Raw genomic sequence first — 12,566 nt, 5'->3', positions numbered from 1 at the left:
TAACATCCTCCAGGAGCAGCTCATTACAGAGCTGTCATCAGCCAGGACGCCAAGACAAGGCACGAGCCAGGAGGTCCTACATTAAACTGATATTAGCACTGTCTGTGGTTGTCTTAGGAATCAATACGGAGACATTTTGGGATCCCAAATGTATACTTTAGTTTAAGAAAAACAAAGACAAGATTGGAAGGTTGTGAGTTGTTTTTTGTTGTTGTTGTTGTTGTTGTTGTTTTTGTTTTTTGATATCTGTTGAATTGTCTTTGAGTGGTCAAGACTTAGAATCAACGGTCCGTTATTGCTCAAAGCAGACAAGGCCGGAGGAGAAAACATCACCGTCCTGGCCGATAAGTTATAACAAACCCCTTTCACCACGGAGAGCATCATTCACTCTTTCTGCATCACCCATAACTCACAGTGCATCACAAACCAACACCTGCACAACCAATCCAGATAAAAACCCAACACAGGTCCTGTTCGGTCAATTCATCACCCAGTCCTCCGCCACCCCTCACCAGCCCACTAGGGGTTAAACCCCTCGCCTCCCAAGACTCTCCATACCAGATATGATAATTTAATGAGGGCTGGGAGTGATATGACAAATGGGTTCTGCCAGCAAAGAGGAGGATGCTAGGGAGACAGAGCGGGTGAGGTAGAGAGTGGGGGAGAGATTGGGCGAGAGAGTGGGGGAGATCCGTAGGCTGTTATACTGGTGAAGAGTTACTTTGCTAAAAGCGGACGCCTCCACTGAGGCCCCTTATTAGACATGAAGTCTGCTCCTGTTGGACGGACCCATCCATCTTGTGCGCGCCGGGCTGACCTGCAGCCTCAGTGGGAGCCAGTGAGGAGGTAGTGGAACTGGAGACCCAGGGACATGCAGAGGTTGTGTGAATGCCAGAGCCGGCTGGTCGTGCGGCGATTGCTGAGGTCTTAATGAGAGGAGCGCTGGGACGTTCTGGGATGAGAATACTGTTAATTTTTTGTTTTTACAGTTTTTTACTGTTTAACGGTTTTACGCATAAAACTCATGACTACGCAGAATAATTGTTTTTAAGGTAGTGCTCATAACAAAACTGTTTGGGGTTAGTACGGATAGCCAAACACAGAGTTGTGTTTTGTTTTCATCAACAATTATATTCAAACCTTCAATTAAAAATGTTCACAGGCTTACAACAGAAATGTGAAGAGAATGCCCACTTTTAGAACCAACTACTTTCTATTTACTATTTAGTCTTACACGCTTTTATCCCAAGCGACAGGGAGGCTGCGGATATGTAAATTACAGATGCGTGGGAGGAATCTCAATTACATGGATCAGGGAAACTTTCAAACAAATTCGTTCTCTAAGTGATGAGAGAGACTCTCTAACTCACACACTCGCGAATTTCCCACAGTAAGACGTTTTCTATCACGCAGACAAATACTGTATATACACCTGTGGTCGGATGTGGACGAATGGCTGCCCTATGGTCGAACAACATACACAATATACTACAGTAACTCCTGTCCCTGCTATGACAACCTATAGCTGGTTGACAAACAAAGGGTTGACGTGTGTGTGTGCCTCCACCTGGTTCCACATCTGTTGAACGACTGTAAACAAAGTCCCAGGGAGGCGGCTCATTCTAAAACACAGACGAGAAACATTGCACTCCTGCGGCAAAGCAGCAATGAATGAAAGATGGAGGATACCACCCTCAAAGCTACTCCAAGACCTCTCACAGCATGGATTTCTATTTAATAGTATAGTTATTTGTTCCAAGTGCATTGTTTTCCTTCTGGGAACGCGGTGTACCATGGTTCTATATGAGACGACGTTCTGTGTGTGTGTGTGTGTGTGTGTGTGTAGGTGTGTGTGTAGGTGTGTGTGTCTGTGTGCGTGTGTGTCTCTTCAGAACTGCTGGGTTAAGTGTGGGCGACCTGGGAACCCGTTGTTATTTTCTTCATGGAGTCATCTTTATTAAAAAGTCTGCGACACAGGTTTCCTGTTTAGCTTTAAGAAACACAATAACAACTTTAATAACGGTCCCATCTTTCCAAAACCGTGTATGATCCATGTAGGAGATTGACTCCGCCAAGTAGGATTGTGTTACTTAACTGAATTGGAGGTTTGAAAGGTTTTCTGTATTCCCTCTCCCGCATTCGGTTGGAATGTCCAAGGCAGGACTAACATAACATTACGTGATGTTATTCATTCAACGCGGAGACAAGTGTGATCCGAAACCTCTCAAAAAGTGTAATGCCTTGATAAACAAGCAAACAACAGCCACTGCACACTCTCTCCTAGGAACGGAGGAGAGGTTTTGAAAGGTACCCCGTGGGCCTGGTGACACTGCAGCAAGAACGACAAGTCATGACATTTAATCATATGACAAAAGCAGAGGTCACGCTGCTTTGAGAGCTGTGTGGCTTCAAAGAAAGTAAGTCGACGCCGTATCTGCCTACTGCAGAAAGTTGGTTGAGACTCTTCTAAAGCGCCTCGTTTTAAGTGCAGATCTGCTGCCTGCAGCGCTGGCGCTCGCTGCCAACTTTCTCCCACCCAGAGTTGATGAGCCGCTGGGCCGGCAGAGCTGAGGCATGGGGGCACGTCAGCCGATGGTGCTTCCACTCCCAGCTCGGTCGCTGACTCACCATCCGGCCCTTTAGCGAGCAGCGCATCCTTCCGTGACCCGATCGATCTTGTCCCTGGGCTGCCGGTCCGCGGTAAAGAGCGCCCATCACTCTATTAGTCCCTGTCTTGTCTCATTTCCCCACTCATGGCTCGACCAATTAAGCCTGGGACACACTGGAAGACTTTTACCAACCTAAGCCGCAGCTCAAAGTCTGGGCGAGACGCACATTTAATGGCAGGGTTTCACTTTCGCACAAGAACGCTGGTTACGACTATTTTGCGCAGACTATCCAGACTAGGGCAAACTCAGAGAAGACTTGACTAGCAGTCATCAGGGACACGTTAGGTTTAAAATTGGGTGAATATTCTGGTGTGTTGCTAGCTTGAAGGGGTCAGGGTAAGTGCACATTCGGCTGCATCGGACAAGATGAAACATCTCTGCATGTCTTTTGTCCACGCGCGTGAACCGAAGCCCTCTATAGTCTTTATTCCACATAATTGCATTCGTAGCCGCTGCGTATTGCTGAACTGTTAAAGAAGAATACATCTTGAATGATCTGCAAGCCTGGCTGTCCATTTGAACAGCTCAGAGAATGCAGTCCAATTAGAGCAATATGTTCCATCTGTTGAGTGAGTTAATGAATGTCTACAGTAATAACATAGTTCAACAAAGAACCAGTCGCTTATTATTCCTTTACATTTTTTAATCATACAAATACAATACGTTTTTTGCAATCGTGTGCAGTATGCTGCTATTTGTTGAGGTGTGACGTGATTTAGTCCCTGAACGGGAGGCATTCAAAGAAACACTGGGATACTTTGTCTGTTGGTCGGTTTCTATTCGGTACACAGCACTCCACAGGTTAGCTTGTAGGCTTACCTGTGGAGTCAAGCCAGAGAGTATAGTATAAATATACTTGAACAGATCAAGTGAAACAAAGACATTGCGTCTATAAGGGTATTACCATTATTAATGCTGTTTTATCTGCTTTGTGTATCGGCATACAATATTCAGGCATACGGTTCGCTACAGTATGCTAAAAGCTAGTTCTACTCGGATGTCAGCAGAACACTACAAATCGTTTAACTCTCTCTCTCTTAATCGAGACCGTACAAACTGCATTTTAGGTAGCGAACAAATGGTCTTCTAAAGAGCAGATAGAAAACAGCGGGGTCTTGCTGTTTCCGTCCGAATTAAAGAGCCATATCTGAGGGATTTCTAATCTTTCCGAACAAAAAGTAACGGCACCCAAATCATGAATCATGAATGACTCGAGGAAACATCTTTCCATTTTAAATATTCATGCCGACCGCTTCTTCAGCGTTGTTTTCATCCTCTTTAGGGAGGGGGTTCGGTCTCTATTCCGGGTGAAGCATTCCTGGGAGACCAGACTATGCCCATGTTGCCCAACGGGATCATGGAGCTTTCCACAAGCAGTGGCAGCCGCAACTTAATGGAATCTGTTGACCACCAAGCTCTTTGCTTTGAGCTTAAGGGAGCGCTGAGAGTGTATGGGGCTGATATTTGCAGAGGATAAATCCCGTGGAATAACCTTTATTCGCCCTGACGGTTAAGCTCCCCCGAAAATAGATACCGGCTAACGGTTTACAATGTCAACTCTGACCTTGTTTGACGTGATTGACGGGCGGCGTCGAGAATGACAAACGGCCACATCTCATGTTAAAAATAATAAACAATAGAGAATCGACAGTCCTGCTTCCGTTTTGTTTTTTTTGACACCAAATATGGCGTATATATTTGACCTTTATGTGTTTGACATTCAAGATATACATGCATACTTTCAAATTAATTATAGAAGCATTAGGTAGCCAATAATGGTCTCACCGGTGATTCTCTATGCATATTCAAATGTGTTATTTAACAGCTAAGGCAAGCCATAAGTCGTGAGCTACTCTCAAACGGCGACCCTAAAGGGTCAGGGTAAAGTTCATAGTTCAAGCGTTGCGCTGACCTCCAACTCTCTTTATTCCCCTCAGATTGATGCTCTGGTGGCTGCAGAGGACCTCTCCCGATCCCCACAGACACCTCCACCATCACGTCACCCCAGCTGGGAGGACGGTGGAGGACCATTCCGGAGCAGCCAACAGGGACTACTCCCGACCCCCCGACCACCACCCTCTGCCCCCTGTCAACCCCCTCACCCTGACCCTCAGCTTGGCGTCTCTAACGAGCACAACAACCTGCCAATGGACCTTTTGAAGAGGGAAAAGCCGGCTCGGGCCCGTCACACTGAGTCTGCACAGCAACGGACTGCTGAAGGGGAATGTGAGGAGAAGGGAGGATCTTACTGCCGCTATCAGGCCACTGCAGCAAAAAAGAGGAAGAAAAAAAACAAACAAGCAGCACCAGACACATTCAGCTGCTCGTAGCCATTTTAGCTGATCCCCCCTCTCCCTCCGACACGAAATGACACAACAGTTTGGTGTGTTCCACTCGTGCCCAGCACGCCACTTGACAAACTGTAGTTTGTGCAAAAGTGGCAAAAGTCGGGTCAGTCGGCTTTTAACAAAAAAAAAGAAAACGAATATATATATATATATATATATCTTTCTTAGATATATGGTGTCTCTTACACTGCTGTGTCAGTTTGTGTTGAGTAGCAATTAGACACAGTTGTGTGCTATCTAGTTGGTGGTTTATTTATGTACGAGTGCGAGTGGTTGGCGTTCTGTAAACTGATTTTACCCCAGGTTGATGCAGAGCATAACCCCCTTAGTTTTATAACTTGGTTCAAACAACAAAACAAAACAACAAAAAAACAGCACAGACCGAGAGAGAAACGGATTTATCTATAATGGGATCCAGTCAACAGAACAGCGCCATACAGAAGTCGCTGTATCAGAATGTTTTACGCAAGATAAACTCCCTCAGTAGCATGGTAAGGTTGCAATAAGGGCTGGTGAAGACCATAGCTAAACGTTTCCTCCTCCACAGATACACGAATGATCAGGGACACCCCCTCAACCAGGCGCCCATGCTAACCGTCAGCTAATTTGGGCTACAAGCGGGCTCTGCTCTAGTTAAGTCCATTATTTATTTAGTGTGCGGAAGGTGTGTTTCGATGGGTGGTATTTGTGGTGATACGACACTCTGTTACCCTCCCCCCCTCCCAGCTGTACAACGGTTCGAAGAGCAATACAACATGCATCAATATTGATTTGGATCATTCATAAAGAAACACCATATTTCCCACAATAATTACAAGACAACTGTCAGACACTAACGCCATAATAAGCAAATAAACCCATGGAAAAAAACAGCCTCCAACATCAGCAATAATGTACAGTTGTGTATTCAGACCAGAACCGAGTGGGTGCAAGGAAAGAGAAAGAAAGATTGGCAGGTCAAATTATCACACCTCCCTCACGGCGTAAAGCCCCTGGGGTTTTCACATAGGAGCCTTTGCTCAGGTCACAACCTCATTTGGATTCCATAGTTATCTATTAGCATAATGCATCCATATTCAGTGTACGAACAGTGCAACGGGGAACGCAAGCGAAAACAATCATTATGTAAGCCAACATGCCACAGCGAGTAGCACCTGATAGAAGCAACACAAAACGATTTTCTCTGAGTTGATTTGAATTTGATGGTTATGGGTTTTTGGCGAGTGTATATATAGCGGAGAAGGTGGAGGGAGCAGTTGATGGGTTGATTGGGAAGGGGGTTGGGGGTACCAGGTGTTTAGGTGCGGAGGTCCCAATACAGTAAGGCGTGGGGGAAGGATGTCTCATCCCACCAGGGAAGCCTGCACTGGGACGGCAGCCAAGTTATGAGCACGTGCATAGAACTCCTGGCACGTGCGCACATGGCGGAGTCCCCAGAGCAAAGAGAAACAGGGAAGGGTGACTAGTTACAAGGACACGCACCATTATAAGTTCTGCTACTGAGCGTACTTTAACAATGGTCACACTTTGCATCTTTGTTTTGTTCTAAAGTGCCAAAAAGGGCCGTCCAACAAAACTCTGGTCAAACGCTGCAGATGGGCCTCAGTTATCAGCAATAATATTCAAATTTGCAGAGCTGTTGGAGCAAGCCAATTTCAATTTCAACGGCTAAATTTTAATTGCGTGCTCCCCTCAGTAGGCTAGTGCCGTCACGTTCTCCATATTAAATCGAATGTGCCCCCAGTGAAATAATTGGTGAAGAGAGCCGCAGTTCGCTAAATGACGCTCATACCTCTTTAACTTCTGAACCTTTCTCTCTCCCTCTCTCTCGCTCTACTCAGGGTCAGAGGTTTACCAATTGATATACAATTCTCTCTCTCTCTCTCTCTCTCTCTCTCTCTCTCTCTCTCTCTCTCTCTCTCTCTCTCACCCTCACCCTCACCTGTAACGTGAACGTCAGTGAGCCGAGGAAAGAGGGGAATTTTTAGCCCCGGTTGCCAAACCAACGGGGATTTAATTGGTTCTTCAAAGCCGCGTGTGGTGGCAGGGATCAGATATGGGAGAGACTGCGCAGTGTTGCGGGGGAAAGCTGTGTTCTGGCCAATAATAAGGCGAATCAGAGCCCTCTTTATCGCGCTGTGTATCATTGCCCTCTGAAGGAAAGCCCTTATCTGGCCTCCAATATTCCAAAAACTAAGATAAACACCTTACAGTACACAAAGTCAACTGACATTTCCTACTAACGTATTAAATGTCCCCCCCCCCCCCCCCCCCCCAAATCAATACACTTGCAAAAACTCCCCAAGTTCGGAAAACATATTAGCAACTAGCTACTTTAACTAGCGATGTTTTACCGTTTAGTTGAATGGCCTAAATGTGACGTGGTAGGTATTTTGGTGTGGCTCTGGGAAACGGGGGAGGGGAGTGGAGGTTGCCTACGACCCACCCCCTCCCCGTAATCTGTTTAATTCTCTCCAGGTTGTTATGGTTACAGTTGCCTTACGGTTTGACCCCTCACCTGTCCGCTGATGCTTTGTAGTGGTTGATACCTCACGTTGGGTGTGGCAGTGACGATTGTGTGCGTCACGTTCTGTCTAATGTGTTTTACCGCTAGATAGAATGTGCAGTTCAGTGCCGTATTCAGTTCAAATTGTTTATTGCACTTGTTGACTTTGTATCGTTCCGGCAGGAAGAAATAAAAATGAGTTTTATCTTTTCCATTGTGTTTAAACTAAACTGCTGGTTTGGCAATGTTTTTTTTGTGTGTAATTGTTGTCATCATTTTCACGCCTTTCATGCCCATATCTCAAGTTGTTTGTTTTATGTTTTTTTTCGAAAATAAAACGTCAAATGCGGAGTGACACAAAGATCAGTCCTATTCAGGGGTGGCCCTTCACCTGACTGGCCATTAAGACACGGAGGTTGACAGCTCTACACAAGGTCTCCGACAGGACCAGGCACAGGTCTACAGGTACAGCTGCCAACATCACCTCATTCCCAATCATACACACCTGCTACAGTCCCGAGCGTGTCAAAGGCCACCGCGTCTGACGGGATGCCAAAGTTTGTTTCCCCAAGTTGTCAAGGCATCTGTGAGCCTTTGCTCAGAAGTTTATTTCCAATTTTACACCCAACCCCTACACAAAACAACTCTGACCTCATCTTTCACTTTGTTCAAGAACTCATTATGTGTAGGCTACCCACTCAAATCAGTAGCTAGCTTCGCCTCAGCCCTAGTGATAATGGGTCCCCTCAAATCAAGAGCTAGCTTTCAATTAGAAGCTAGCAACGACGTGTCCCCTACAATTATTAGCTCGCTTTCAATTAGAATCTTGTGATGATATGTTGCCTCAAATACTAGCTAGCATTCAATCAGCATAGCATAGTCCCTTTAAATTAGTAGCTAGCTTTCACTTAGAACCTAGCAATGACCCGTACCTTTATCTCACCGGCTAACTTTCACTTAAAGGACACAGTGACCAAACCCTCAGAACCGTCTATTCTGGCTACACTAAAACATTCGTTCATTTGGTAAATTGACTTCTTGTTGTTGGTAAATTGACTTCTTGACTTATTGCAGAATAGCATTTAGCGTTAATGCGCCTAGCTCAAATGTAAACAATAGCAATATAGCACTTTGGTCTTTTTGTTAAGACATTTAGCAAAGCACATGTAACACAATTCACTGTTATTTTGACACAAACTAACTGACCGACGCACATTGATTCGAAAAGACAAAAGTGTTATATTGCTATGATTTACATTGTCGGCAGACGCGTTCTTGCCAAATGCTCTTCAGCAGGATTTGTTGTTCATTTGAACAGATGTTCTAGCGAAGCCAAGAGAGACAGCTACGATGGTTTGATCACCCAGACCGGTATAGTCCTTTAACAACCACCCCTTCTGCCAACACATTTCTTTCATTAAGCGATTTCTCCCAGAAGGCCAAACCCCACAGTGGCATTTCTGAGACTAAAACCTAGAGCTCATTTGTCCTGATATCCACATCTGCTTGTTATTCAAGAATCAGCAGGAGCGGCGTCCTGACAAACATTCAGCCATTTATATGCTATTAGGCCGCTAGTCCACATTAGATCCGCTAATGCTGGACACTGTGCCCCTTAAGTGGCTTTTAATGTTCCTGTGAGATCCAGTCCATTCATGAGGAGCTGCTGTTCACTTCACTGTGTAATTGATGGATGGACCGCACTTCAAAGAGATTTGAAGAAAAAATTGTGTCTGTACCCTATTGAATATGTTAACATACAGCCTTTGTGCATTCGTTGTAAATTGCATACACACAACATATATTTTATCAATATCTTCTATTTTCTATTTTACAGTCCATACATTTGATCCCCTTAAATAGCTTGTTTGTCATTAAAGGCTCACACATCCAATAGATTGTTGGCCTTCTAAGTTCCTTACAGCTTAAAGTACAAAAAACATCCTAAAACCGTGAAAGTGTTTCAGTGCGGATCCTCAGAGCAGAACACGCCGTCCCAGTGAATGCCACATCTGCCAGAGTGCAGCTGCATCAAAGGACTCGGCAGCAGCAGAATGGGAAATGGCAAGACTGCAAGGCACTAGTGAGCACCTATGCAACTGTTCCAGTAGCATAAACACTGTAGTACGGTTAGCACTGTACCCCACGGCTGCACCGCTAGAGGCTTTTACACACATACACACACACATCGTGGCAAATGTTGCATCAGTATATTGCAGTTGGGCTTGAGCAACACCGAATGCTATTTTCAATATAGCCTGTATATGTGACTCAAGATCATTGTTAAGGAAATAAGCTTTTATGATGGAGCAATTCATCCTGCGGTCAACTTTTTATTTAATTCCTGTTTGTGGACAAGAATGTTTGCGTGCGTGTGTGAGTGGGGCTGCCATTATAAAATATGATAATACGCAATACATACAATACTAGGAGTCATTAAAACCTTGTCATGCCCATTTCTAGAGTGTGAATGAATTCACCTTTTAGCAGCTAGCTATAAAATAAGTCACACAAATCAGACTTTAAAAATGCAAAAATCTATTGTCTGAAGACAGACAAGCTCAAATCTGGGGGAATGCAGAGTTTCACTTTCTTAAACTTTGGATTAGTTTGAACAAATTATGTTGTTGGGAGGTAGGTATCTGTAATAGGCAATGAATTCCCCCTCTGAGGTATCTGGTTTCCGGCCCAGGCTCGTTGTCTGAGGTCCTGCTATGGCATGGTATGATTGCTGAAGCCCAGATTCTATCCACAGCATCACTGGTCTCCCCTGGTTTCCTTTTTCTTTGTACTCCTGCCTGGCCACAGACCTGAACATACAATACACTGCGACACTGAGCTTGACAACGGCAATGCCTTTGTTACACTGGAACAAAAGGCAAACATGACCTTGTGGGTGTTACACACACACAAACACACACACAAGGCATGCACTCCATTGAAGCTAACATCATGGACGCTTCGGTCGCATAAATAACACATTCATGCGTTCATCTAACCATTCAGATTCGCCGAGGTGAGACAGAGAAGTGAGTTTTTATTGAGTGAAGTCCTTGGTTAGTGAGGTCATCACTTGCTTTGACCGCGTGTCCAGTGTAGGGTTCAACCTTGAGTAAGCCAAGTATAACCGAGTGCACAGTTCCATTGCACTCAATGTCAACGTCTGTTACAGATGTAGTAGGAAGCATTGGGGACAAGCTGTTCATGTTGTGACCATGGGTTCTGTCTCAGTAACATTTTTCGGGCACAAATAGTGGTTCATTCCTGAAGGCTAACTGTAATTATGTCATCATATAAGGTTTTTATATTCAACATTTTACAAGGTTATTCAGTTTTCTTTAGAAATAAGGGATCATCCTCATCCAGGCAGAAATATAAGTCTATTAGCCTTCTCAAACTGAACACCAAGTCTAGTTCAACAATAATTGTGATGCATGCTAGGTACAGCACTGTAAAAATAATCCTATATTCAAGATTGAAAAACTGGGGTCATGACAGCCATTTGAAATTATTCACTGTTCAAGGTCTGTAAATTGGACGGTCAACCTTAAGCAAGGAGAAAAGCGACCTTTGTACTTTTTGAGAGAATACGTTCCCATGATGAACAAGAGAATACTTCTGGCCAAAAACATTTATCTTCCAAATGCCTGTCAAGCTGTCTTTTATCTATTTCTCTCTCTCTTTCTCCCTCAGTTTTGGGCCATTGTTATCAGACACTGGAAATCTATCATGTAATACGTTTGGCACTTTGAAATAATTGACAGATATCAACGGAGAAATTCAACAGAAACGTATCTATATACACCGGTATATATAGTGAGATATTTATTCCTGAATCAAAACATCAGCAGTATGTTCATGTAAGTTGCCATGCAATGCATTTACTTTGTTTTACTTTGTGTCTGCGAAAAAAGAAAGAGAATGGGCATTAAAGAGAAGTTGGAAGAATTTCTTTCAATTCACTTCAAGATCCGTTAAATGGGGGAATATGTGGGACTAGTGATCATGATCGACAGCAACATACCCCGTCTTCATCCTTTCATCTCTGAGCGCTCGCCGCTGCTTCCCGTCTCCCCTTGTGTCTCCTGAACAGGGCGTACAGCACCTTCAAGGTGGCACTAACGTCCCTCGAGATGATATCTGTCACAAGATCAGCAGAAGCCAGTTAGGGATTATTTTAGGATTTGGCTACCTTGTACAAATCAATTATATCACTTGCGCGTGAGCATGCGCTCTCTCTCTCTCTCTCTCTCTCTCTCTCTCTCTCTCTCTCTCTCTCTCTCTCTCTCTCTCAGCAACAGGACCCTGGTGCTTCTACTGAAGGGCGACCAACATACAGATTATATAAAAGAGGTCATAGATCAAGGGACAGCGATAATAATAGCGCCAAATCGAATCAACGTGTCCTAGTCCAAATTACTCTCCCCCCCTCCCCCCCCCACGCCCCCCCTCACAATGTTAATTGAATAAAGGTGACATCAAGATGGACTCTCGCAACAAGTTAACCTAATTAATGTGCAGAGTGTACACACGTCGAGCTTTGCATTCTGGGATTCCTCATTCCACAGAAGAGATTACGCTGGTAATTAAAAAGACACTAAAAACACATTTAATTAGCTCCTGGCTCGTTCCTAAATGAAGTGTGCCGGGGGTTGAAATAACAGTTATCATGTTAAAGCTTTATTCTTCAATTACAGGTTGGAGTTGATAAGGCAGAGCAGCTACTTTTTACTTTGTTTCAAATCACTTAACCTAAACATAAAGCTGAATCATGCACAGGCGGATTAATGGATGTTGGAGTGTTTAGTTGTGGATGGTGCAATCTGTGTGAACGGCGTATTCACCTGCAATGTCAGTAGATGTTTATTTGCAGACTGATTTGCACCCTCACTCACTGGCTCATTCACCCCCAATCAGTCTTCTAATCTTAGTCTTCTAATCTTAGTCTTTCCTCAATTTGTGTCCACATCACTACAAGAACAAGAAAAAGGCTTTTATCAGATTACTACGGGGTGCAGGATACATATAGTATATATGTATGAG

General features: G+C 44.3%; 2 protein-coding genes across 3 annotated transcripts in view; one reads left to right on the top strand and one right to left on the bottom strand.

Moving 5' to 3' along the window:
* The window catches only part of shisal1b (shisa like 1b), a gene marked incomplete at its 3' end in the record, with an annotated part of 32,245 nt that extends 24,258 nt beyond the window's left edge, over positions 1-7,987 (top strand). The window contains exon 5 of the mRNA XM_079743188.1: positions 4,607-7,987. Coding sequence (XP_079599314.1) covers position 4,607 — 1 coding nt within the window. The remainder of the gene's footprint in view (positions 1-4,606) is intronic.
* A 2,171-nt stretch (positions 7,988-10,158) lies between these two features.
* Positions 10,159-12,566, bottom strand: part of parvg (parvin, gamma) — a 9,044-nt gene continuing 6,636 nt past the window's right edge. Inside the window, exons 13-14 of one of the 2 annotated variants that reach the window (XM_079743186.1) lie at positions 11,548-11,663; positions 10,159-11,425 (exon numbers count right to left, since the gene is read on the bottom strand). In XM_079743186.1, coding sequence (XP_079599312.1) covers positions 11,563-11,663 — 101 coding nt within the window. In that variant the 3' untranslated portion in view covers positions 10,159-11,425; positions 11,548-11,562. Of the gene's footprint in view, positions 11,426-11,547; positions 11,664-12,367; positions 12,495-12,566 lie in introns of those variants that run through there. The other variant, XR_013812089.1, reaches the window with a different exon arrangement.

This window comes from Pollachius pollachius (assembly GCF_949987615.1).
Source record: "Pollachius pollachius genome assembly, chromosome: 9".
NCBI lineage: Eukaryota > Metazoa > Chordata > Actinopteri > Gadiformes > Gadidae > Pollachius > Pollachius pollachius.
The sequence above is the reverse complement of the archived record's forward strand: the minus strand, read 5'-3'. Positions and strand labels throughout refer to the sequence as shown.